Source organism: Pezoporus flaviventris, unplaced genomic scaffold, assembly GCF_033815535.1.
Source record: "Pezoporus flaviventris isolate CSIRO_AGI_PZ_B2104156 unplaced genomic scaffold, CSIRO_AGI_Pfla_v1 ptg000036l, whole genome shotgun sequence".
NCBI lineage: Eukaryota > Metazoa > Chordata > Aves > Psittaciformes > Psittacidae > Pezoporus > Pezoporus flaviventris.
Window position 1 is genome coordinate 40570843 of NW_026892584.1, and position 25891 is coordinate 40596733.

The following is a 25891-nucleotide window of genomic DNA, read 5'->3' on the forward strand; positions in this document are numbered from 1 at the left end:
TCAGAGCTGAGACTGATTGGGATATATGGTATCCTGGAAACAGTTGGTACCTTCAGCTGGTTATAAAGTCATATGAATTGTCTCGCTACCACCATAGCAACCATAGTTACAACCACAGCCTCCAGGAGGGAATCCAGGCTGTTGGAGGACAGTCCTGTGCCTATAGACCACATCCGATGGTACTGCAGTGATACGTGATCCAGTGCCAGAAGGGACCAAATTCGGAGTAGGAAGAAAAGCCAGTACTGTAATACATAGCAACTCACTATTGTCGCTAACATTAAGCATAATGATTTAAATGAACCTTTGGCATTATGCAGGGAGGCCCCTGTTATGTCAATCCCTACACGTCTTATCCCATGAATAACACCTGCAGCGTTGCACACCCATGTGTGGGCTGTGCAGGGCCACAGTCCTTGCACAGTGGCTAAGCCAGCCTGTCTGTCCCTGCTTCTGATGTTACTCTGCAACACAGGCAAAAGAAACCGGCTTCTTTCATCTATAGCATTTATGGTTTTGGTAAGACACACTGTTGTATATACATTGTGTGGATGGGCAGTCGCCTGTATCAGTGCTCAGCTGGTGCAATGGCTTGTTAAGGCATGAGAGAAAAACAGCATATAAGCCATGAGGAATCAAGGTGATAGCTGGGTGGCATGGTTTAGTGTGAGGTGTCCCTGCCCATGGCAGGGGGGTTGGAACTAGATGATCTTAAGGTCCTTTCCAACCCTAACTATTCTATGATTTTATGATCTCTTGCACAGAGCTCTATGGGAAGATACAGAAGATGGACAAGTATGTGTGCAAGCACTGCTGCAAGCATCCGCCCTGTGGAAATGGCACATCTAACCTGGGTACCTTTGACCATAATAACAAGTCAGATTTTGGCAGGGGCTCAGGATAGGGATTTCTCTGATACAGCAGTGGTGGCAATGAGGGCTTGTATGTGGTTCCCTCCTGAGAAACTAGAGATGGCCACATACAGCTGGTGTCACCCAGGGCCTCAGCACCATCACATCTCACTGAGCCTCCTGACCATGGGGTTTTATCTTGACTTAGTGTTCAGGATGAGTGCTCTTCTCACACCAGTCTTACTGCAGATCTGAAAATGCAAACCCCTTCTCTTGGAGCCAAGAATTATTTCCATGGTGTTTATTTAATAAAGGCACCTATCCAATACTTGGGGTCTCCTGGCACAATTAATTATGAATTAAATTCAGTCTCTTCAGTGTTATTCCTGCAAACTGGTTTGATTCAGTTTGCAAGAGTAACGCTGGCTGACTTGACACTGTTCATCATCTAGAGAGCCTTTGCTCTCCAGCACATTTGAGAAACTGCAGTGGGCTTCAGAAACCACAATATGGGGCTTCCAGGAGCCCACATGAACGATATCCCATCCATATCTTCTGCTTTCCCAAGTGGCATCTGGTCAACTTGCCCATGGAAGGAAGTGAATTCCCTGCTTGAAGCCTCAAAGGTTGCAAACGGAACTCCAAAGCATCCCTGGAGAGCACCAGGAAGATGTTGGTGGCTTCGTCTGAACATTTTCAGTAGCTGCCATGGGACACATTTTGAGGCAGAGGCATGGACCATATCACAAGTGCTCCTGTGAGAGAAGAAGAGTCGCATTTCCTCATCAGATACAGCCAGTGGAGGTACTGCTAAATGAGGACCATCAAACAGTGTGTGCAGATTTCTCATGATCCAAAGGGACCTCAACCACCTCCTCTTATTGTCCACATCATTGCTCATTATCCCTGCTGCTCTGTCTGGGTAGTGTCCTAGCCAGCTGCTCTACAGTCAGTCTCAGCTAGCAGCTGCCTGTTGCCCAGTGACACCCAAAGAAAGGAAGAGAGCCCTCAACCAGTGCCCAGCCCTCAAAGGCCCCGACATATTGCTTGGGAGGAAGGACAGAGAGGCTCTGAGCTTACCTGTTACCTGAAAGCCCCTCATGAAGAGGCACAACCACCCACTTCCACATCATGATCTCTGCAAGGAGCAGGAGCAAAGCCCCACCACATTGCAGGGCACTGTGCGGGCTGAAGGCAGGCAGCACATCCCACAGCACCCACAGGGCTTGGTTCAGCCTGTGTGCCGTAGAGGCATATGTGCCGCTCAGGACTATACAGATCCTGTGGTGGAGACAGGAGCTTGTTCTTTTCTTCCTTGTGGCCACAAACAAAAATAAATAGTTGTTTCTGCCAAACTCAAAACAGATTTAAACCATCTTTTTTTTTTTCCCAGCAGCAGTCAACCGCTGCCCCATCTCTCCTCCTTGCTTTTTGCAGCTTCTGGTGAAGCAACTTGGGAAAAAGTGCAGGCAGGAACCTGCCTGTGGGTTGTGGAGAGCAGAAGCAGAGGGAAAGTTCTCTTGGTGGTACTGCACTGTCCCCACCAGCCTCCCCACAAGATTTTGGTGCTATTAGACATAGTGGGCAGCCACAGCAGCAGCAGTTCATCTGTTTCACTCAGTGGGGCAGATTGCCCAGCCCAATGGCTGGATCCTACTATGTACCAGCCACCATCTGCACTGCACATGATGGCGTACCTAGGCTCCCTAATATCACCCTAAGGTTCTAATCACACAGACACCTTCTTCCTAAAGATATCCTACAGTTCCCAGTGTTATTGGGAAGCCAGGTTTAATATCCACCCTATTAATCTCCCCTTACTGCTGTTGCTCTCAAGCAAGTATAACTCACTATTACGAGTCTGGGAATAAAACTGCCAGAAACAAATAGCCAGCCCACTGCCATGGCAGAGCTCGTTCTCATAACACTGTCATTATACACTGAAGGTATATATTGCAGGTATAGGTTTAAACTGGTGGCTACATTTTATGCACACTTGCAAAAGGAGCATGTAAAAAGCACACAGTGTGTAAAATTCACAGTTTAGGAACAGCTCCTGAAGGAGAGCCAACACAATCAGTTCTTGGGTGATTGTTGAATTGGGGTAACCCTGACACTGGAAAATACCTGGGTAGACACACTCTGTATGGAGAGTATACATACATCTATATATATCCTTTGGAAGGAGCTGCCTTCACTCCCAAATAGGTTCACTGGGCATGGGCCCAGATCCCTCCTGTCCACTGTCCTGGGTGAATGAAGAGCTGTATGCAGCTCTGCCAGCACTGCCCCACTGCACTCATTCGGTTACCTTTCAGCATTGCTCACAGAAATGGGTGGGTGTCTTGCCTTAAGTCACCAGCAGCTGACATTCTTCTCCCCACCAGCCAAGCGTGAATCACCCTGAAATGGAGATCCAGCTCCTTGTTTCCTGACAACTAGTTAGCCCAAGCAGAGATCAAAGAGTAGGTTCCACATTGCTTCCTCTTCCCCTGCCTGCTGCTGGTTGGGCAGAGACTCTAGTGCTTGCAGCTGTGCCTCCCCTGGATGCTCCATGTGCCTGCTGCTGTCAGTGCATGCTGGCACTGGTTTTGTAGGACCTCACGTAAGCCAGGTCCTGGAAGGGCCTCCCCTGGTTGACACCCATCTCCCCTTTTATGCTCACACTGCTCCATCATGCTCTCATGTGTTCAGGCTGGAAGCACCACTCTTGGGAAAAGAATAAATGGAAAAGCCTGTTCCAGCAACCATGGTGCACGTTCCCCCTTAGAGCTCCACTGCCCCTGGGCACAAGTGAAGACAGGACCCCTGGGGCTGTGCCTCTGCAGGCTGATCCCACATCTCTGGTCACTGAATGTGCAGAGGAAGGCAGGTTTTGGCCCCCCTCACACCTGCACTTGAGGTGCTTCCCAGGGGAATGCAGGGAGGACCATGCTCTTCCATAACAGCCCTCCCAGGGCCACATCCCTCCACTGCCACTGCTCCCTGGGCCTCGGCCTCAGTGCCTCACTCCACTGCAGATGTCCTCTGCCACTTTCCCCAGCATCACAGATACAAGCAGAACTGCAGCTGCTCCCCTGACAGCCTCTATCCAGTGGGTATGAAGTGGGATTATGGCAGCCCCCAGCTACGGGGGAGCCCATTATTACTGCCCCGGCGCTGTGGCCCCTCTGGGACTCTGGGGCGCAGCACCCCCCCCCCCCCCCCCCCCCCGCCAACCCCCCTCAAAACAGAACCAGAAGTTTGTGCTGCTGAATTCAGCCTTTTCTCAGCAGGGAACGACCCCCGTATCAGCCCCACACCCGTGAGCAAGGCGAGGGGGAAACCGCTCGGGGCACAAAAGGCCGGGAAGGAGAGGGTTGCGCCCCGCTTTCCCCCCCCCCCGCGGGGCGGCCGGGGAGCGGCGGGGGGCCGAGCCGTGCCGGGGGGCCGTGTCTGCGCGCCGCCCCGCAGGCGCTGCCGGGGGAGTGGTTTCTCCGCGCTGGCAGTGGCGGGGCCGGTCTGCGGGCGGGGAGGTGCCGCGGCGGCGGTGCCAGCGCCCGGCCCGGGAGGATGCGGACGCGCTGACGGAGCTGCCGGCTCCCTTCTGCCGCCGTGCATGGGCGGCGGGCGGCTGCCGCCTCGCCTCGCCTCGCCTGCCCCGCCGGTGAGCCGCGCCGGGACGCGGGGGGGCTCCGCCGGGCTCGGGGGAGGCGCGGGTGGAGGGACACGCCTGCGGGGTCCAGCGGTAGCTCGGGAAGAGCCGACACCTGTAAGTCCTCCGCTGGCAGCGCCGGGGAGGCACGAACCCGCTTCCCGGGACCGTGCCACCACCGCGGTGCAGCGCCGCCGTAGCGGAGCCGGAGCCGGGTGGGGCGACGGGAGCGGGGCGCGGTGCGGTGCGGGGAGAAGTCACTCCTTCGCCTGGCTAAAGGGGTAACGGGGGGGCAGAAAGTGAGCCCTAGACTTGGCTTGTTTCAACAGATTCTTACTCTTCTGAGTGAAGGACGTTCAGGGGAATTCACTGAAAAACTGGCTCTCCTTTAAAAAAAACCAACCCAGCAACAACTTGTTCGGCAGCCGACAGGGCTGTGTGAGGGAATCCTGATGAATGAGCATAGCCCTGAGGGAGCTGTTGGTTTGTGGGCTGCCATCGCCTCAGCTGTTCGTTTATTCCAGTTCTGTTTTTTTTTTTTTTCCAAGGCAACTTTTGAGGCGAGGAAGCGGGTAGGAAAGCTCAAGTTTAACACAGTGATACTTTTGCTTGCAGCCTAGCTAAACTGGGTAAAAGAGCACTGAAATCCTGCTTTTCCCATCAGGTAGCAAATGCCACACATACGATTACTTGTAGAGAAAGAAAAACCTTACTTTGCTCTGTAAATGAGGACTGTGTTTCACTCTGGGCAAGCGGTGTGAATATTTTCCAGCTGCCAAACGAACATACCACAAAATTTTTCTCTTCATCTGGGACAGAGCCGTGTTTGTAGATCTCTGAATATGCCTACAGTGACAGAGGGGAGTTAGGTGAGCCTGGATATACCATTAACCCCTCAAGCCACAATAAGCGATAGACAGAGGGAACATTTGTTTCCATTAGTCTTTTCGTGACTGGGATCGTTATTGCAGTCGTATAGGCAGTGCAGCAAAGGAAGCCCTGCTGGCTATAGGCTCAACTCTTACTGAAGGACCCAGAAGTTGGTGCTCACACCTGTCCTCTAGCCTGGCTCCTGGCACAATGCGTCCTTATGAGTAGCCTGAAATGAAAGTAAAGTGGGGACATCTGCCTACACACAACCAGGCTCAAGCCAATGTTTTCCATCTCTTAGATTTAATGAACAATCAATTTTGTGCCCAGAAAAGAATCCAGCTCACAGCTCAGGATTTTGGTAATTAATATCCCATTAAAAAAACAATATTTTCAGAGTCAACATTATGATTACAGAGAGAAAACAAGCAAACAGGGAATGGCTTGACCTGGTTTCCTTGCTTTTCCCAATCTAGACTGACAATTTGTCAGTGAAGTGGAATTTTCTCCAAAGTCCCTGGCACATTACTTTAGCAGAAGAGATGAATGTGCAAATATAGTTGCTACTTTCCCTCCCTTCTCACAATGATCTCTTTGTATTAAGCAACAGGCTTTTGCATAGATCAGGTATCAACCCCACAGTGTTACAGGCTGAAATTGCTCCTTCTCCCTCATTTCTGAAATTACACCCCTGCATTTGAGCCTATTTAACCACATTTGTCTATTTTGGAGAGGTTGGTCAGAGAAGCCTTGATCCGGGGCAGATCCTGTGTCATGTAAGGCAGGAGGCACCCTGCCAGGACTTCAAGGAGACTAGCATCTGCTTCAGCAAGAGCCCTTCCCTTTGCTCCTTAGACATGCATACATTCTCTGGAAAAATCTGTAAATGAATCAATTTCCTGCATTTTCCATCTTCAAATGAAGGCTTTATTGCAAACCCCAGGAAAACTGCCAAACCAACAGCTCCCGGGTAGAATGAAAAAGACCAATTGATACCAACAGGTCCTTCAAACCTTGTCTCAGCCCCCTGTTTCAGCCTTTGTCTCTCTTTGATTACAAGTCCTTAGGGACTGGGATCACCTCTCCTTCATAGTTTGGAGAGAGCATGACCAGTGCCATCCTCTGCAGAGCGGATGGATACCAGTACTGGAAGAAACTGTGGTCCAGCAGGACAATCCCCTGCTCTCACCAGGGTGCATTGACTGATTCCACGGCATTTTGCCCCACAGTGCTGTCTCCCTGTAGGACTAGGAGAAAATAGTCCAAGTCCATCTCCACTGCTGAGACCACTGTAACTTCTGTAAGATGTAACCTGAATTTTCATCTGAATTCTGTCCCTTCTGTGCAAATATTTAGGAGACCTCTAGATCCAGAAGGTGCATATTAATTGGTTGGCAGGAGGACTCATAGCCCTATTGATGCATATCTGCTTATCTGCTTTCAGCATTAATGACTCATTAAAAAAACAAACATACTGCATTTTTATTTTTTTCATCATTTCATTATTTTTAGCTGTGTGTTGTCCTCGCCCTCCATCGTGCCCCCTCCTACTGCGATAGCACGCGCTGTTCTCATATCCTCCATCTCAGGCTGAACCTCCCATACTTGGAAATTCAATTATGGTGACGGACTTTTAATTTCTAGAAAAAAACAGTGTTGAGTTGTGATGTCGTGACACCTGCGGTTATGCCCTTAACTACCAACAGGGGACATTAGAAGTCTCTTCATTGTCTTTGTACTCTTTAAGAGTGTCTTTTGGGTTTTCGTTTGCTTGTATTTTAAATCTAACACTTTTGCCGTGTTGGCTTTACTAAGTTCTCTACTAAATGCTCAATATCGCGTCATATTACAGCACTAATAGCACCATATTCTAATTTTCCCAAAGTTATAAGGGAAGAACTAGTTTAGGCATTAAATAAATATTGTTCCACCTGACAGTACCTAACCTCTTACCTTATTCTGTTACCCAGAAATGAATCCAGACATAGACTGTCTGGAGTATTCTTTCACAGCACTAGAAAGGCATTAGGCATTTCACAATCCATTTCCCATGACATTTCAATGTAAGAATCTCCTACTCTGTGTTGATGCTCTAAGATAACCTCTTTTCCCCACTTATTTTCTGAATTCAAGACCGTCCAGAAATACCTAGGGAGTAGCAGAAAGGGCGCAGGAAGCTAATTTTGATCTGTCACCAATTCCCAGATTACAGGTGTAATGATGAGAGACAACTGTGGCAGGAAATATGAGGAATGGGAGAATCATAATCTTCCAGAAACAAAAGCATTTATTTCTGAGACCCTTTAGTAACAAACAGTTGCTCTGCATTAGAAGGAATGATATACTGATTTGTAAGGTGCTGGCTTCATAAGGTTGTTTTGAGAAGCTGAAGCCAATGCAAGACTCACTGTGTGAGCAGAGCTCAGAAGTACTCTGCTTGGCACAGGCACCTCCTATCCCAAAAACAAGTTCTCAGATGAGAGAGTATTTGCACAGCAAAGATACCTCTGAAAACATGAAGAGATACCTCTAAAAACATTTAACAGATTGTTGAGGCTTATCTCTAATTTCGATGGGGCTGTTTTCTCAATGAGGTTCTCTCACATCAATTAGCTGCTGAATATGGTGTTAAGAAAAATAAATCCAACTTTCTCTTGGCACATGGTTCCTGAGGGCTCTATGGAGATTTCCGTGATACCAAGGTCTACCAGCATTTGGAGGAGCTGGCTTAGTCATTCTTCCCATCTGCTATGTTTCTTCCTCCCTCCGCTGCTCTGCACATGCTTCCTGGCTAGCTACTCCTCATCCCTACCCCTGAGCATCCTGGCTGGCTGCCCTACTCTCCTCCCTTGCCATACCTATCCCTTGTGGCATCTTCCACGAGGAAGTTCAGGTAGTTTAGTGCTGAGATCAAAGAGCTGAAATAAATTAGCTTCTCTAAAGTAGCCAGGAGAAAGAAAAAGAAGAAATAAAACCCACCAAGGAAGCACCCATTCGAACATCATTTGAAAAAAAACTGAGTTAAATCATGCTCAAATCATGAGATTACTTTAAAAACTGTGGTAGTTAAATGCAGGCACATTTAGTTCTTTTTCCTTCTTTGACCGTTTGAGTGAAGTTTCTAGCTCCTTTTTGCAAACAGGGCCGGTAGGAACTTGGACAACTACAACAAACTGGAATTTGAGCCTTGCGTGTAGTCATGGTGCTCCAGGAGCAGGAGATGTCAGAACAACACTTCCCCAGTGTCTCTCTGTGCAACATGAGGCATCAAGGAGGCTGAGTTAGAGTGATCTGCCAGGACCATGGCCTTTGCAAGCCTGTGTTTCCTAGCGTTGGTAGTCCACAGATGAGTGTTTGAGAAATTCCCCAGGGTGATATTTACCCCAGGAGCTACTTTGGAGCAGGAACAGTAAAAACTGCAGCTCACTGCAAAGTTAGCCGTGAGAGGCAGCGCGGTCTGGAAATAGCAGCCTCCTACCCCTTTTCGCTCTCCCAAACTATGTGCTGTGTCTCGTGGTGAAATGCCTGCTCCTCCACATTGAGAGTCATTTCATCTCGCTGCTTCCTGAGAGAGATCGGCATCGTCTGCAGAGCACATGCTGCCGAGGAGAGGAAGGCAGTTTTGGCCTGTGGAGAGCAGAACTCAAGTACTGCGTGGGTGGCCGAAGACAAGAGCTTCTGAGATGAGGGAACAGAACAGATCTCTAATCTCCAGACTCTGACACATATCGCACTTCTCTCAGTTGCTTAGGGAAGAGATTTGCATCCAAAAAGAAGTGGGATGTTTAAATAGCAGTTCATACACACACGCGTTTATCTTCTGTGGCCCATGTGGTAATCTGCATTTCACTAGTCCCATGGAATCCACAACACTTCATAAAGTGCATCCATTACAGATGTGCAAGCAGGAGAAATAAAGGAGCCGTCCAAGTTCCTATCTGCAGTGTCCAAAAGCTGAGCTCAGTAGGCAGTCATGGAAATTGGAGGCTGAAGGGTGTCAATGAGGTAAGTGCTTACTCTATGTTGTGCCAAGATGCTGAAGATGCTAGTGTCCCATCTTCAGCTGAGCTACTGGGCATGGTCCTACCTATGCATGGCCCAGGACACCTGTGTGTCCTGAAGCACTGCAGGGTCTAAGCTGTAGCTCCATCCTCCTAAGACTGAGTAATGTAAGACTGAGACATAGAAGAGATGGATCCACAGAAGCCCCAGAAAAAGCCAGCTGACATTTCCTTGCAGGGATGTGCACCTTCTGGTACCGTGTGAGCAGCCCCTTAATAGTTTCATCCACCACAACAACTGTAGCTCTTTCCTAGATGGCCCACTCATCCACTCCAGCCAAACTCAACCTGCTCCAGCAGAATGGCCCAAATAAGGCAACCTTTCTTCTTCTGGGTGGAAGAAGTCCTTGGACCTGTTTGTTTATTGGGAATTGCGGAGCAGGGTTTAATGTGGCACATTGAAATTTTCCACTTTGCAAAAATCAAGCAGTAGACCATTGCTTCTCTTGCCCAGCACCATTCTTATGCATGCTCTGTCCCAGTTTTCCTTGTAATCAATAGCAGGGGTTTCTTTTTGTAGCACACACAAAGACTAAACTCCTTGAATGAAGAAAAGTTTGCATTTATCCAGAGGCTTTACTGGGGTAAAGAGGGGGGGACCGGATGCCCAAGGCTGAACTCCTGGTTTGTTTGAGGCACTATCTGAAGTCAGTGGGAACCGCATGTGCACTGAGATTGCATGGGTGAGCTCCCAGAGCTTGGTCTTTACAGTCCCCGCACACAAGGCTGAGCCTGTGAAGCCTCATGGGGAGTGTCTCTCCAGCACAATTTAAACATGGGTCTGGTAAAGCCCTTCAATTGTCCCATTGAAATAAGAAGGGGAGGGCTCCCATTTCTGCAGTGCCAGAAAAATGATATCTTTGCACACAGAGCAAATTTTTCAAGGCCAGTTCAAGGCCAGTTTCTGCTGCCTATCTGCACTGAGTTGTTAGAAGGTGCACCTTCAGTGTGGTATTGTTAGGCTGTTATCGTCATAGTTCCATGAGTGCTCAGTGGGGGAACGCTTAACAAGGGAAGTCCATGAGGGGAGGAGGCTGTCTCACAGCCCCTGCTAATCTTGCAGCAGCCCTAGCACTCTGTGGTCAGGTCTCACTCTGCCAGTTGTCTCTATCACTAGGGCAGCTGGGGAGGAGGGGTGATCCTTTCAGAGTAGGAGGCATCTCTAAATAAAAGTGACCCGATGCTGGAGGTGCTGCTGCCTCCCAGGGAAGCATCTGGAGCTCAGCACCTCTCAAACACAGGACTGCTTCATCAAGCGGCCAGTCTGTGGGCTGCCAGGGTTGCAGTCTGTGTCCTGTTCCTATTTCTGTTTGCCTGATGAAACGCAAGTGCTTTAAAAACATGTACTCTGCAATTCACAGTCAATTTATCCCAAGGAAAGTCTTCATCTGCTGTGAAGCAAAGCCAGGCAACATTTTGCTTCTCCTCCCTAGCACTAGTTGTCCTGTGGGTGCTGAGACCACCCCTCCAGGAAGGACTGTGTCCTTGTGGTGTAGAAATTCCAAACACATAATGTGTCCCAGATGCTTTCCAAAGTGGGAGAGAAGGCACCTTTTGGTGCCTGGGCTTTTGTCCCATGCCAAACAGCACAGGTGGATATCCATCCGTTTGTGTGGGGTGGGAGTCTGAGGGCCCTTGATCTGGGCAAAGGGGCCACCCCTGAAGCATTGCTTGGTTTCACTGGTGGAACCAGCTCTCTTATCATTCCCTTGGTAGCATCTCCTCACATTTTGCATAGTTGCTAAGGTTGCTATGGCTCCTAAAGAGGCAGAACATGACCAGCTCTTTGGAATAGTCCCTGAATCAACTGTTCTTTACTGGGAGGTGTAGCATGGCTCTCCAAGCCCAGAGTCACTGGTGTCTCAGATTTGAGGCTTCTTGGTACCAGTACCAGCTGTATTGGTACTCCTGAAGCCATAGAAGAAGATGGTTATCAAGCTGAGGCAAAGGAGGGCAAGTTATTCTGGGGGAAGAAGTGGGGTAAATTGGGAGAGGATGCATTGAGCAAATGGGCTCCAAGCTGGACTCATCAGCAAAGCAGCTGTAAAGCAGGGTAAAAGTAAGAAGGGACAAGAACAGATAAACGGAGAAAGGTTTCACTTGAGTTATTTCCAGACTGTTTCCATTGCAGTAAAGGTTTGTCTCACAGTCTCAGCAGTCATGCCTGTTTTTTAAAAGATTAAGCAGTATCATAGAAGGAAGGATATTTGTGTTTTCTCTACTTTCAGCCAAAGAAGGTAATAACATCTATCAGGTAGCTAAAGCGAATATTTCCTCTTCAGAGAATAAATGCATCCTGGTAGGTTTATACACTGGAAGCATTGAACTCTTCAACAGTCTTGACTGGGAAGAAGCTTTTCTGTTTTTAAATATGACTGTGGGGCTGGGAGAAGGGATTTCTTCCACACTGCAGTCCCTATGAGATTTTTTTATTACAGCTTTGAAGTAGCTGACTCCCAGAGGCTGACATCTCTTCTCAAGCATTGCATTTGGCATAGGGCAGAGTTGCCCAAAACATTGGGTAGGAGATTGGTCTTGAGTCAGTTCAGTCCAGAAGTCCTTTACTGAGACTGGAAAAGCAGTGGATGTTGGCTTAGTTCATTCAGTACTGTGTGGATCCTTATATGCTGCTAACCAGGTATCTGAAGATACCTCTAAATAGTGAGTGGCCTGGCTTGAATTCCAACCAGTGGCCATGTGATTCCTGGTTTGTTAGCTCTTACACCGTTTTGTCTCTCACTGACAGATAACTTAGTGCAATAACGGTTCTTATTAAACACAGTCTTTTCTAAAGAACAGACTGAAGGTAGGCGATTTTGTGTTGAATTTTCATAGGTTTAATAGCAGTGGTTTTTTAATGGGTAGTGGGATAAAAATCTTCCCAGAGCAGATAGTATGGTATTGGATGCTCTCTGGTTGCCGTCAAGAGACAAGCACTGACTGTAGTCATGAATTTTTAAGGTACAAAACATTAGTCTCTGAAGTTGGTTTGATCATTGGTTAGGAAGGAAAATTGCCAGACAAGAATTAAACCTTCTGGATTGAATCCTGGGGATGGAGATGTGATTTCCTGCTTCCCTAATTTGCAATAGGCGTGGCTTATGGTTTATGAAGAAACTCCAGAATGCAATGCACTATTTTTTCACTGTCACTGTTCTTGAATAAAATCAGTGTGCTGTTAGTCCAGTGTTATAAATCTTGGTAGGAAGGCTTCCAGTGCAGGTAGATTTGTTAAATCACTTGGGCTGGAATCCAAAACACTGGAGGATATAAAATATATACACTAGTGCTATTCACTTCACTGAAAACACCTTTTTCCCATCCAAGGAAATAGCTGTGGCTGGCATGAATATATATTTGGCAAGCTGTAGGGCTAAACAAATTTCTCAGAAAATCATCTTTGGCCAAGATACTGGCTATATTTCAGCACTGTAACTCCTCAAGCTCCTAGCATCTAGGACGTCCTGACAGACAAGTCATCAGAAATAAGTGATTCACACTTCAAAATGATGGAATCCTTACTTCTGCCCACAAGGTTTCCTGTCCTGATACCAGTCAAAGTTTTACCTTCAGTTTAAACTAGACCTTTGAAAAAATCACTTCTGTGACATCTGAAAGAATGATGGTAATGTAATCCTAAGGTATTCTTCTTTCAACGTATTTCATCTTCTTTGTGTCTTGCCCAGTAGCTTCTTGAGCAAGAATAGCTTTCTTTGCTCTTTTGAATTGTTTCTCACTAAGCACACTGATCCTGCCAAATAAGTGTAAGCGTTTTTATTTTCTGATTTTCCAACCGTCATAAAAATTCCTGTATGGGAGAATTTCAGAGTGTCCCAGTTTCAGCAGTTTTTATGTAGTTTACACTAAGGAATAAGGTTTAGCATCACAAAAAGAGTCTGATTGCAAGGTATTTCAGCTAAGAGATTTGGGTGTTTTTGGAACATTAATTGCCTTTTTAATTCACAAGGTATGCTACCAGCAGCATCCTTAGTGAGATCACATCCCATCTGGCATAGAAAATGATACAGACCTTCACAGTATGAGTTTCTGCAGCAAGTTTTCAGTAGTACTCTTTCTCACTGGTCACTGACAGTGTTCTCACTTTGGTTGCATGCTCTGACTCTTGTATCATCTCTTTCAGGCACTTTTAGGATTTGACAGAGTTTGCACAACATTTTGTCAGCAACGTGAACGCCTGCAGCAAGGACAGTTTTGGAAGTGCTATCCACTGATGTGATTGAAGGTAAAATGCTCTTTTCTGTCATTGCCCTCCGTTTGCCACATATCCCCTGTGAAGCCTCATGCCCTGGCTGGGTGGCCCCTTTTTCTGCCTGTCCTGGTTGGTGAGGTGAGAGCAGGATAGGCCTCAGTTTGGTGCATGTCTGAGCATCTTCCAGGTTTATCCTTGCTTCAGGTAATAGCTCTTACTAACCATGGCTCAGCCAGTCCCATAAAATGTGGGTTTGCCCCTCTTCTGAACGAAATCTTTGCTTGCATCATGCAACCTGCCTGTTTTCCATAGCCACATAAGTACTTCATGTTCTTGAATCCTGAAGTTGGTCTTCATTCAAATACTGTTTTGCCACCAGGAATTTCACAGATCAGTTCTGTCCTCTGCTCAAAACCTGAAATAAAAGTGTGTGCATTGTTTCTGAGCGCTTCCTCATGGTAGATGGCACTTGTCAACCTATATATTGCTCCATCACTGACCTTGTTAGTGCCATCACAAATAGCTGAAAGTGAGCTGTGTGTTCCCTCCATGCCTCCAGAAAAGATCAGTATGGTGTGGTCCTGCAACTGTAGCAGTTGCGTTTAAGACAATTTTCTCTAAAAGTAGTTTTCTCACAGAAAAGCAAGCACAATATTTTTTCCCACCCTTAACTGATATCTTTGTGCTTCATTAAATCTAGGGGAAGTAAATGCATCTCTGAATTCACTGGTTCAGAGTGGGTGACTCATCCACCAGAACAAAATTTATTCTTTGTTTGTAAATGCTATTTATTCCATGTTTTGCATCACTATGGCTACTGTATGTCATTGGTGATATCAGCATCTACCATACATAAGGTGACCACAAGACCGAATTTAAGAGATATAGTTCTTACAATAATTTGTTTCTATCAGCCATTTTTCTGATGTATGTTAATAAGTCTCACATAAAAGCAGCACCAAAAGTGGCTCAATATTTTTCCATCAAAAGTGGCTGGAAAATAAAAAATTCTCCTGCACATAAATTGTATCATAATTAAAAAAGCCCTAAGCAGCCACCAACTCCCCTTTTCAGATTCTGTGGCTTTATAAACGACTCAGTGATGTCCTACAGGTGATTTCAAAGTTTCAGGTGAACAGATTTGCAGTGGAATTCCCAATTTTACATCTAGTTATTTTTAGAGTTAAATACCTAGTTAAGCTTGTTAGAAGCATCACTGCTTTCACAGCCAATATAGATTCTTCTGCTTTCCTTTACTGTTTCTAACTGGAGACTGAGAACAATTAATCTATTCCAGTTAAAGCTTAATTCCTTTGCCAATTGCATGGACCCATGTTCTTCTTTGAAACACATCAAGTACAATCACTTCTGCCATCCTATTCAATCAAAGCCTTCAGTTGCACAGATTTTGTGAAATGGCCTGGGCTTTAACATCTTGGGAGCTGATTCAGTGAGGCATCTGCTGTAACTCTGGAAGGACTGTCATCATTTTCCTAGCCAGAATCATTTGTCTTTGTCATTTAGAAATAATCTGCAGGGTATAATGTGGTCTTAGGGGAGCACAGAGCCCATTATTGCTCAATAATAGAATTTCATGAGGTCTTAACAACTTCTTTGAGCTCATATGGCACATTTGACAGTGCATGTGTGAATGTTCTGTGGAAAAAGGACAGAGAAGGGTTTTAAACACTTGGTACTTATTGAAAGGCTGCTAAAATAAACCAGCCAGCTGTGGGCAGCTGCAGAAGTCTGCTGGTGACTGGTGGGGACCAACCCCCAGGACACACAGCAGTGGGACATGTCTTCTCCATGGTAGCCAAGCCCAAGACTTCATAAATTCCATCCCCCACCCAAAGCCTCCAAGATTATTTTTACCCAGACACACGCTTTCTCATTTCCTTTTCTCTGCAGTCCAGGACAGCTGGGGATTGGGCACTGAATTCCAAAAAGGAACCAAAAAGAAAGATGTTCATCTTGGACACGGTCAGAGCAGTGGGCCCTTGCTCCCCCAGGCTCATGGCCAGATCCGGATCACAGGCAGTGTGATAGCCCCCAGACCAACTCTTCTCAAATAGCTGGGGTGAGAGAGCAGGGTCCTGCTAAGGCCCAGTGTGGTCATCTGCAGGGGCACTGATGGAAAGGCAGCAGGGGGGGTACAAAAGGGTCCCTCTAGGACTGAGGGAGAGACCAGGGACAGGGAAAAAGGGCAAGAACTGTATGAACATCAAGATGGGGATCAGAAGGAGGATGCAGTGGAGGGAGTGCTGCTTTGGTTTTGTCAAGGAAGGGTACAAGAGCATGGCTGTGTCCTTTTAAGTGTTGTCTTGGGTGGCAAGAACAGCTCCGGGAAAGAGTCTCCCATTTCCACATCACCACTCCCTCAGTGCTGCTGTCCATGGGTGACCAGTGCCATGGTGTCCATGGCCTGCTGGATGCTGCAAGACTAAAAGCATGTGTCCAGAAAACAGATAGATGTATTTTATTGAGTAGGTGGTTTGTGGTGTTCTGATGTGGTATCTCTGGGGAGGGTACAGATGTAAGAAAGGCTAGGGAGCTCAACACTCATTTCCTAGCAGGCAAAATCTGTCCCTTTTCTACTCTGTCATGGCTCTGGGAGGATTCAGGCTGTGTAAGTTGGGGGGTGCTCCGATTCTTGCTGAGTTCCAGAGGCTGATATATGTATGTGTACCATTAAATGTGCTGTCTAATTCAGTGTTGGTTGGGTCCAAGGCTGGCACTTCAGGGCTGTTCCCTAAGCTGGTGGATGCCCATAGGGCTGGGTCCTGGCCCACAGCTGAGCTCAAGTGACTCCTGGGTCTGCTGTGCCCTTTTTCAAGTATGATGCTGTGGGAGTGAAGGTCTCTTGTGATATCACGCTGCTCTGTGCTACAGCTAATTAAAGTCATTGTGAAGGGCTTTGTAGTAATTGCAGATATTCTAAAATTTAGTTTTGTGGGTAATTGGTAATATAGGCCTGAAACAAGCTGTCCATAAAATATTTTAGTTTGGATCTCCCAGTAGGAGCAGCCTTTAATAGGAAGGCTTTTTTGTGCGAAGCAGGACCAGAATTAATGGCAGCATTTAGTTGTGCCTAAAGGGGTGCTTGCTGTGGCAGGTGGCAGGGTGGTGTAATTGATGATGCTTACACTCTGTGTGCTGCAGGAGGCTTCAGCAGCCATTAGCTGCTGTACCTGACAAATGCCATCTAGGGAGAGCGAAATGCCTGGTGCAAAACCCACCCAGGGTTGATGTATTTCCATCCAAAATGAAGGTGGCCCCTTCAGTTTTTAGGTCAAATAGAGCGGTTCAGGCTCTGTCTGCTCCTACGTGCTTAATATGCACTATGAAGTTTTCAAACATCCTTAATTTTCCAGTAAAATGCTGTATTTATAAATCTCAAATGTGAGGAAAACCCTAATGCCATGGGAACCTGCAGCTACCCAGCCATGGGCTGGGCTGAGCTCCCTGCAGCAAGGGCTGCAGCCAGATCTCATCCTTCTGCTCCAGGGTGCCCAGCAGAACAAGGAGAAGTCAAGGACCAGCGCTGTAGTGCTTTGGGTGCTAAACAGCACAGGGGGGTACTTAATGGGCACGTAAACAGCTTAGGCTCCTAAGTTGTGGATTTAAATGAGATTTAGGTGCCAAACCTTCCCTCATGCATTTGAAAATCCCACTCAACACCTCTCTGAACACTCAGGCAAGTAAAGATTACTGAAAATCTGGCCCTTAGACACCAATACAGCTGGTGTGTCTGGAATTAGCAGTTTAAAAAGAAGTGCTGGCTCATGACTAAATGGAAGACATTTGGGAAGAGCAAATATTGAAGATGCTATAAAGAATCAGAATAAGAATTTAATTCAAGGCTGATAATTCCATGAACAACTTGTTCATGAGCAAATGCCATTTCTGAGCTCATATATCAGTAATAAACTGTTTTCTGATAACACTGGAGGACTCAGACAATTCTGAGATCTGTGGGAGTCCTCTCTGCTGTTCGGGGGGTAGCTGGGTTTGATGCTCTGCTCTGCATCACAGCATGCACCAGTAGCAGTTGGCCTGGGGGGCAAGGAAATGCTTAGTGGGCTGTTTAGAAACGATAGTCTGCAACATATTTATTTTAATAAACATGAAAAATCAATGTTTTTGTGGGGTGAAAGCTCACAGCTGAGTTTTCCCATTCTGCTTTAATATTTGCAGCATGACAGAGGTGATGAACACACGGGAACCGGTTATGGAGGAATTTGCTCTCAGCCAGACTCCTGAGGAAGAAGGAGGCCCTTCAAGTCAGGTAACTTTAGCAAAAACTGAAAAATATCCTGAGTTGCTTTTCAAAAGCAATTTAATGCAACCAATAACTGTCATACATGTAGATGCTGAATTGCAGAGCACAGCTGACAGAAGAGCAAGCCCTGAAATACATGTGTGATCCTACTTAGGGTTTATTTTTAAAAGGTAAGAGTTCTGGCAGGAGGTGTTTGTCAGGTTCCAGGTCTTGGTGGCATGGTGACAGCAGTGCCTGGTTTCTGTGGGAATGCAGGCAAAGAGGCCATCACCAAGAGTTCAGATCTGAGCAATCATCATGTGATAGAGATGTCCAATCAATACTGTACCACAGCTTTTCTACAGCCACCCTTGTGATGAGCTGAGTTTCCTCAGGCTCAGAGGGAGCTCCCTTTCTAGAAAAGAGACCATTTGAAATGATTGTGTAATTCACTTAAATGGCTGTGGCATCGTAGCAGCAGCACTGGCCAGGGCCATTTGCTGGCAGGTGCAAGAACATTTTCAGTCTCCAGGCAGTCTCCTGCACCCACTCATGGACCCGCCTGAGGAGCCAATTCCAGCAGGAGACATCACGACGTCCTGAGACCCCTTTTGACAGCTCCCGCACTGTGGTTGTGCTCGTGACTCTCATTGTCACTGCCAGGGACAAACCGCCTAAAAACGTGTCCTGATGGAGCCGAGCTGTCTCTTGGCATAAGGTGTATTATTGCAGGCAGACTCAGAAAACCACCCTAGGAGCAGCCTGTTTCAGGTTCAAACCAAGCACCTGGAAGCCAGGGAAGTCAGAACTGAAATTTTGCAAATTCCTTTCAGATCACTTGTGCATGTAATGAAAGGCTGCATGCAGTTAAAGAGTGTACCATAAGCTTTCCCATGCCTCATTGACCACACCAGGATAGATGCTGCTCATTCACTTTTTCAATATTCTCTTTTCTCTTTTTTACCTAGTGCCAGGTTTTCATTACTGTGTTAGTGTAGACTGCCTAAACTCTGCCAGCTCCAACTTGACTTATGTATTTAGGGCAGTTCTATGGTGTCCCTGGTCATATATTCTAGAGGTTTCCCCCTCCCAGCTCCTTTACCCTTCTCCTCTGGGAGAAGGCGGTCCCATCCACATGTTAGTGATGGCCACCTGAGGCAAAAAAGCAAACAGAAATGAGAGGCAGCCCAAAGTCAGTGACTCAGTGGGAAAACTAGATTTCTTCTAGCAACTTCCAGGCACTCTGGCCAGGAGACCGGCCCTTCTCTTCCTGCAGTCTCCTGCCCACTCGTCACACACTCCAGCTTCCGCAGCAAAACACAGCGAGACCCAACAGGCAGCTCTGCTTCCTGCAAGTCCTGACTCATTCCTGGAGGGACATGGTAAATACTGGGCCCCAGTGGAAGAAAAACATTATGTGATTGGTGTGAGAAAAGTCCATATGAGAAAGAAATAAATAAAAACAGCCAAGCTGAGGCCGCACAGGTGCCTTGCCTAAGTTCTGTTTCAGCCTTAATAGTTGGCTCTTAGCGTATTTTTAGATCAGTGTGTGTCATTTCCTGGGGCTTCAGAAAGCAGATGAAAAACCAGGCATTTCATTGCATCGGATCCCCCAGCCAGGGGTTGCCAGCAGGCTTGGGGACAGGGTGGCTGTCACACAGCCTTCTTACCACCCAAGCAGGCTGAGCAGCACCTCATATATGCAGCCCTGGGAGGAAGTAAGTCAATTTGCCCACTATTTCATGGCTATTTTCTGCCACTGAGGCATGAGGCTCAGGGAGGTGGGCTCTACCTTAGGTCTGAAGAAGAGCTCTCTGCTGCTCACAGGTGTCTCTGGAGCTCTCCTGGCCAAGGAGATTTTACCTTGTCTGACATTTGGAAATAGCAGGAGTGTATTAGTAGCTTCTTAAAAATTCCTCCCAGTCAAGCCAGCTGCCATGGAAATGTCTTTCCAAATTATAAACAGCTCAGGAGGAGGCTGTGTAATGGTAAGTTTGGGGGAACTTTTCTGATAGGCAGCATGAACAACATTGCTTGATCAGGACAAGTTAAACCCTTGTGGGTGCAGCTCAGGGAGGCATTAGAAAGGTTTACCTTAAGTGATTCACTTGGTCTAGTTGCACTGAAGGGCTTTCTCACAAAGAAATGTCTTCTTAATTGTGTCTCATTTTGCAACACAAATAATAACATACAGCATTTTTCATCTTTGTGTAGATTTGCAAAGAGTAATGAATCCTTGAAACACTACCATAGGGAGTGAGGGTATGAGGATGAGAATTACTGTCCTTCCCCATCTTCGGAAGTCAGATACAGGCATAGCAGCAATGATAAAAATGTGCTTAGTGCTTCCCAGACACATAGGAAGAGAGTTGCCTTTCCTAAGGTCTTGCATCCCCATACCAGCTCTGATGCCAAGTGGGACAACTAAACCCTAAGCTCTTAGAGAGAGCAGCTACTGGGATGAAGGAAAGCTGCAAAAGCCATGGAGCAAACACCTCCAAGTGGGTTATGACAGCCTCGGGTCCCTGGCAATGCCCTTCAGGATATGCTCAGCTTGATGGTGGTTAGGGAATATCTGTGTGTTTCTCCCTGTGCTCATAGCAGGAGCTGTGTTGAGACTGGCTCACACAACCAGCAGCACTCAGTCTAGCCAGAGACCCTGATACAATAGTGAATGTGTTGCAGGTGTGTGGGGTAGTTCCCCTCAGCAAGCAGAAAACCAGTGTTAAATTCCAGGCATTGCCTGGACTTTAATTTAAGTGGAATAAACCAAAACAAAATAAGATAAACTCCACCCGTATGGAGAAATTTACAGCCCATTAGTGCAGGTATATGGAAGCAGCCTGGAGATGAGGTTTCAGTGAAGCAACAACAGAGTTTGTCTTACGTTAACATCCTGAAGGAGCTGGAATGATTTTTCCTAAAAAAAAACCCAACAACCCAAAACCAATCAAACAAAACCAAAGCAAACCCCAACAGAAAAAAAAAAAACCAAACAAAAACCAATCCAAAACAAAGTACTCTCTTGTACTGAGAGATTTAAATGAACCATCAATGTTGAAAACAAGAAAGCACTTCTATGTGCTACACTATCCTTCACTAAAAAGACCTAGTTCAGCTTCAAGCTCTAACTGCTGCACAGTGTTTGACCTGCAGCTTCAGTGTGACAAATTAAAATAGTAGCTTGAACCACCCTCTGTGTAAAGGTGATATCTGGGGCTATTGTTTTGCATGAACGCATCATAAAATACAACGTTTCACATTACAGAAAATAGCTCTGCAGAATGGTGGCTTCTTAATAAACTGTCACTCCAAGAAAACATGATCTCAGAGTAAAAAACCAACAGCTAGAAGGGCTGCAGCAGCCGTTTAGCTTATGACACAGCAACAAACCTTGTGTCCTAAAACCCCACCAGAACTGAGACATGAGTATTTGGCAGCATAATGAATTTTGTCACCTAAGTCTCCATTTTCACTATGCATGTCAGGTCACACAAGTCAAGGCAATCGTCTGCCTGACACACTGGAAAGCAAAGTTGGTTCTTTGCCCAGGAAGGGACAGCATGGGCAGAGAGAGTGTGCTGAGACCTATAGCCCCTCCATGCCCATGGCCAGGAAGAAGCTGGATTCAGCTTTTCTTGAAATCCTCCCTGTGCAGGACTGTTGCCCTGTACCAGTTTGAAGGGGGGTTTTAATAGGTGTGGGAGTGCATGTCAAATGCAGAAGGGATGCTAAGATGGAGCAGGTACTCTGCTCTGAACATGCAACCCTGGGCAAGGCTTGATAGATGCGTACCCAAATGTCTCACCAGGCCTTCCCAGACTCACGTGAGAAGTACCCCAAGCTGTCCAAAAGACTGCCATCGATTGTAGTGGAGCCGACTGAGTCCGGGGATGTGGAGAGTGGGGAGCTGCGCTGGCCTCCTGATGACCTGAAATCAGCAGAGGACAAGGGTCTTCACGGTGACCAAAGAGTCTGTGTCCAGCAGCAGCAGCAGCAGCAGATGGATCTGGAAGGTCTGAATGAGTAATTTTCATCCCAGTTCCCCATAGGAAAATAGCAGTTTCAGGCTATGCCATGCACTGAAGTTAGTAGTGTACCAAAGAGCAGTAGGTGCTTGAGGGTGCCCAGGAACACTTGCACTGGAGAGGGAGTCCTGTGGACTGAAAATTTCCTGTAGCTTTAGGGCATATGGTGTTTTCATCTGCATCAGGCTCAGCGCTGGCCATTTGCATGACCAGCAGGCCGTTCACTGCACATCACCAGTTCACCCTAGAAAACTGTAAAACTGCTTGATAGTATTTATCTATCTCCTTGCCTCGAAGCAAAGTGTTTAACAGCTGCACATATGTAAATCATCATGGTATTCCACGAGCACATTAGTGTAGCAGGAGCTCACAAATACGTAGATATGAGTCGTGATGTCACTGTGGGGAAATTATGGCTAAGGGTAAGAGCTGGTTGGAGTGTAGCTTGCATGGAGTGGAGGGGGGTGGCAGTGCTGGTGGTTAACTGCTAGTTTGCAAGTAGAAAAAGTTGCTCATGTCAGGTGGGATCACTGTAATGGATTAGCTTCCTGATGGAGCAGGGAATCAAAGGCTGTTGTACCTGTATGGGGAAAGAAATACTGAAGAGCCATTTCTCTGCAGATACTTCAGCACACCCAGCTAAAGAAGTGGAAGGCAGTACAGATACTGTGGAAGGCAGAACTGAAGAGGATGAGTAGAAACTCTGCGGGCTCAGAAGTGAAACTTCAAGTTGTGAATGTTGTTGGAAAGCCGACACACTTTGAAGACATGTCAAAGTAACCTGTATTTAAATCTGCAAGGGTTTTATTTAGTTAGTACCTGGTAAGAAGCATCTGGGCTTTAGAACTGTTCTTTTAAACATCTTGATTTTTAGGCTGGGATTCATGTAATTTGTTTATTTTTTCCTTGGGAAACAGTGGGGCGTGTTAGGAAATACGAGATTATCAAGGGAAAAATGCTCCTAATTTCAATTAGCACATTTCATTGGTTTTACCTTTTTCAAGCAAGGCTGCTTTCAGGTATCAACAGCAGGACAAAGGGGTTAGATTTCTACAGGAGGGATGTCTTAAACCTAAAACCTTTCTTGATTTTAGCCATTGAAAACTAGCACTGTGATATTATGGACAATAGATGTAATATAATGTCACCATTTGGTTTTGTAACTTTTGTATAGAGATGCAAGTGTAAGATTTGCCTCCAGGCTGCCTTTCCAGGGGAGCCCAGAGCAGATCTCTCCCTTTGGCTAACCTGTGCAAATTTGGATGAACCAGCCTTTTATTAGCCGCCTTTTCAGAAGCGCTTTCTTGCTGTACATTGATGAAGCAGATAGCTAGTCGCTGGTGCTTGTGGAGTGAGGCTGTCTGTGGTAGGCTTGATCAGGTGGATTGTGCTGTTCGTGTGCATTTCAGGACCAGGTCCACCTGTGGCGTGGAGTGAGCTCCCCTCCCTTGAAGCCAACAAGGTGGCTCCCGCTTCCACCAGGGTTGGATTGGTCCCACCTTATTAATAGAACTTGTTGTGACAATTCTCCTTTTGGTATGTTTTGTGTATACCATAGGTGCAGAGCCCCAGCTGTTTCTCTTTTCACCCAAGCCTGGCGGTGGTTGGGGGTGGGTGACAAGAGCTCAGTAACACAGCCCAAACCTACCCTCCATTGTGCATGACACCAGGTCCCACTCAAGCCACCCGCAGTAGGAGAGGGGTGGAGAAGGGCTGAGGTGGTGGGACACACACCACCTCCCTCCTGCACAAGCGGTGCTGCCAAGGAGAGTGCATGTGCCAGGGTCTGCCGTCACCCGTGGCATGGCTCACTTGGCTGTTTAGATGCACAGCCACCATGGAGACCAGAGCTCACGGTGGGACAAGCTGTCTCTGGACACTTCTGGTCTCCAGTGGATTTTCCTTGGGCATTTGGGCGTCATTTTGACAGGGGTGAACTCTTTCCTGCATGGTGACCTCCCAGAGACTCACTCCCACCAGGAGGAACACTGGTCTCAGCCCAAAACACTACTCTTTAGACAGTGTTAGTGGAGACAGACAATGTGTGTACTCAGAAGGGTTTAATGCATGTACTCAGAAGGGTTTGAGTGTCTCAGTGACAAGTGTCCCATAAGCTAAGAAGTTGGCTTTCTCCATCTCTGCAGGGCTGGCTAGGGGTCTGTACTTCCAGTTAATGTTGCAGCTGGAAGAAGCCTCTAGCTGTAGGTGGAATGAAATAACAGGATTTCTTCTACCATTAACTCCTAAGTTGACTTCAAAGTGCTTTCTTTTCTCTAGTATTAATTTTCTCTAATGGAAACTTTTAATTGTGTGATGGTGGATAAAATTTACTGGCCAGATGTATTAATAAGATAAGTTTATACCTTCTTAGCAACCAAATTTAATATATTTACTTACAAAGAATTCTGTGCAATGAATGTTTAATACAAAGGAAAGAGACTATTTTACTTCAAAGCAACATTAATTTATGTACAAAACTATAGCTCATTATTTGGGGTGTTTGGGATCTTGGACCCTTTTTATAAGCAGTGTAGTATAGTATAATGTGATACTTAAGTTAAATTTTGCTCTCATAACCTATATCACAATCTGTTTTGCCTTCTTGATGTAGACTTTCTTACCTACACTATCACAGAGTTATTCTGTTGGATGAGTGGGGCTCTGGTGAGAGCACTGAATTCCACCAGAGTAACTGACAGGTTCGAGAACACCTCTTAAATTTGGTTGCTCTTCCTGTCACCTCCTTCCCTGGGGACAGTTTCCTCGTAAAGAATCAAGTACAAGCTCGAGCTACATGTTTGGGTGGCACATGAGCAGTGAGAGGAGGTCCTTGTCTGGGACCAGTCTGCAGCTGGTTGCGGCAGGAGAGCTGCACTGGTGAGGTGGCCAGGCAGATGCGAGGTGCTCTTTAAATGCTGCTGTTTTATTGTCCGTCAAGAGGTTTTACAAAACTCTAGGGGAAAAACAACAGTGGTGACGACATATTTTTAGCTATGTGATTTCCTTTCAATCTGCATCTGCCCAGCTCCATGAGGAATGACGTTAGACGTATCACTTAATTTGCTTTTCACTTTGTAAAAGGAAAAACAGTTGCTTGAACACTTCCCCCAATTTTATGTGCTCTCTATCTGCTTTCAGACGCTCCCTCCCTTCCTGCTCTGGATGGCCCTTATCCTATTTCCACCTGAGGTCAATGGCACTTCCCTAAATAAGTTTTCCAAAGAAACAACAAAATTCTACATACACCATGAAAAAACTCCACACAGCACTACTTTTTTTACCCTGCTACGTAAAGCTACAGCCCATACAGAAATCTCAGATTTCCTCCTCCCAGCTTAATTACTCCTCTCTTTCCTTTTCCCTCTTTTTCACTGCTCCCTTGAAATATTTTATCTGAAGCAAACGGATGCTTCAAACTAAAGCTTTCTCCTAAAGCTGTGTGGCCTCAGTTTAACAACCACACAAAGCCAAACTCCTCCTCCCATTTTTATTGTTCTGAACATCAGCCAGAGGCCCTAAACTAGGAGAGCAAGATATAGAGAGAAATTGTTTTATACAAATAAGCCCTATTTATTCTACTTGCAGGTCTATGAATGTCCACTTACTTTGTCTGTGTGCAAGTGTTGTCTCTAATAAACTCAATTAGTTGTTTTGTATTTTTCTGGATTAAAAGCTTTGTAGAACCTAAAAAGAGAAAAAAAGACATTCAGTCATATTTTTCTAGTTGAGCTTGTAGAATATTTCATGTAGTGCAGAAAGGAGGTTTTATGGAGTAAGACATTGTTGGATTTTGCTCTATTTCGGTTCTTTCTAATTTTGTAAAATGCCACCTGTACATAATACTCAACTAATGTATGTCCTGTAGATGTATTACACCATTTAGCCTATTAAATGCCTATATTGGACCTACTGGAAGAAGTGGTATACTCAGAGTGTCTTGGTTTAAAGAAATGCAAAGGTTTATTTGTGGTGGTGT

The 25891-nt window shown here is 46.3% G+C and overlaps 1 protein-coding gene across 1 annotated transcript; it reads left to right on the plus strand.

Annotated features, from left to right (window-relative positions):
* Positions 1-4313: 4313 nt before the first annotated feature.
* On the plus strand, positions 4314-25833 carry LBHD2 (LBH domain containing 2). The gene is made up of 4 exons (XM_061464055.1): positions 4314-4497; positions 17824-17914; positions 21699-21903; positions 22537-25833. The coding sequence occupies exons 2-4, from the start codon at positions 17825-17827 to the stop codon at positions 22611-22613; spliced, it is 372 nt and encodes a 123-aa protein (XP_061320039.1). The 5' UTR covers positions 4314-4497; position 17824; the 3' UTR covers positions 22614-25833.
* The last annotated feature ends 58 nt before the right edge of the window (positions 25834-25891 follow it).

What these genes read in the sequence shown, in the direction of transcription:
- LBHD2 (XM_061464055.1), top strand. Translation starts at nt 17,825, where the DNA reads ATGACAGAGGTGATGAACACACGGGAACCGGTTATGGAGGAATTTGCT. An exon ending in AAGGAGGCCCTTCAAGTCAG is followed by an intron (nt 17,915 to 21,698) that starts GTAACTTTAGCA and finishes ATGTCTCACCAG; the next exon opens with GCCTTCCCAGACTCACGTGA. An exon ending in GCAGCAGATGGATCTGGAAG is followed by an intron (nt 21,904 to 22,536) that starts GTCTGAATGAGT and finishes ATTTCTCTGCAG; the next exon opens with ATACTTCAGCACACCCAGCT.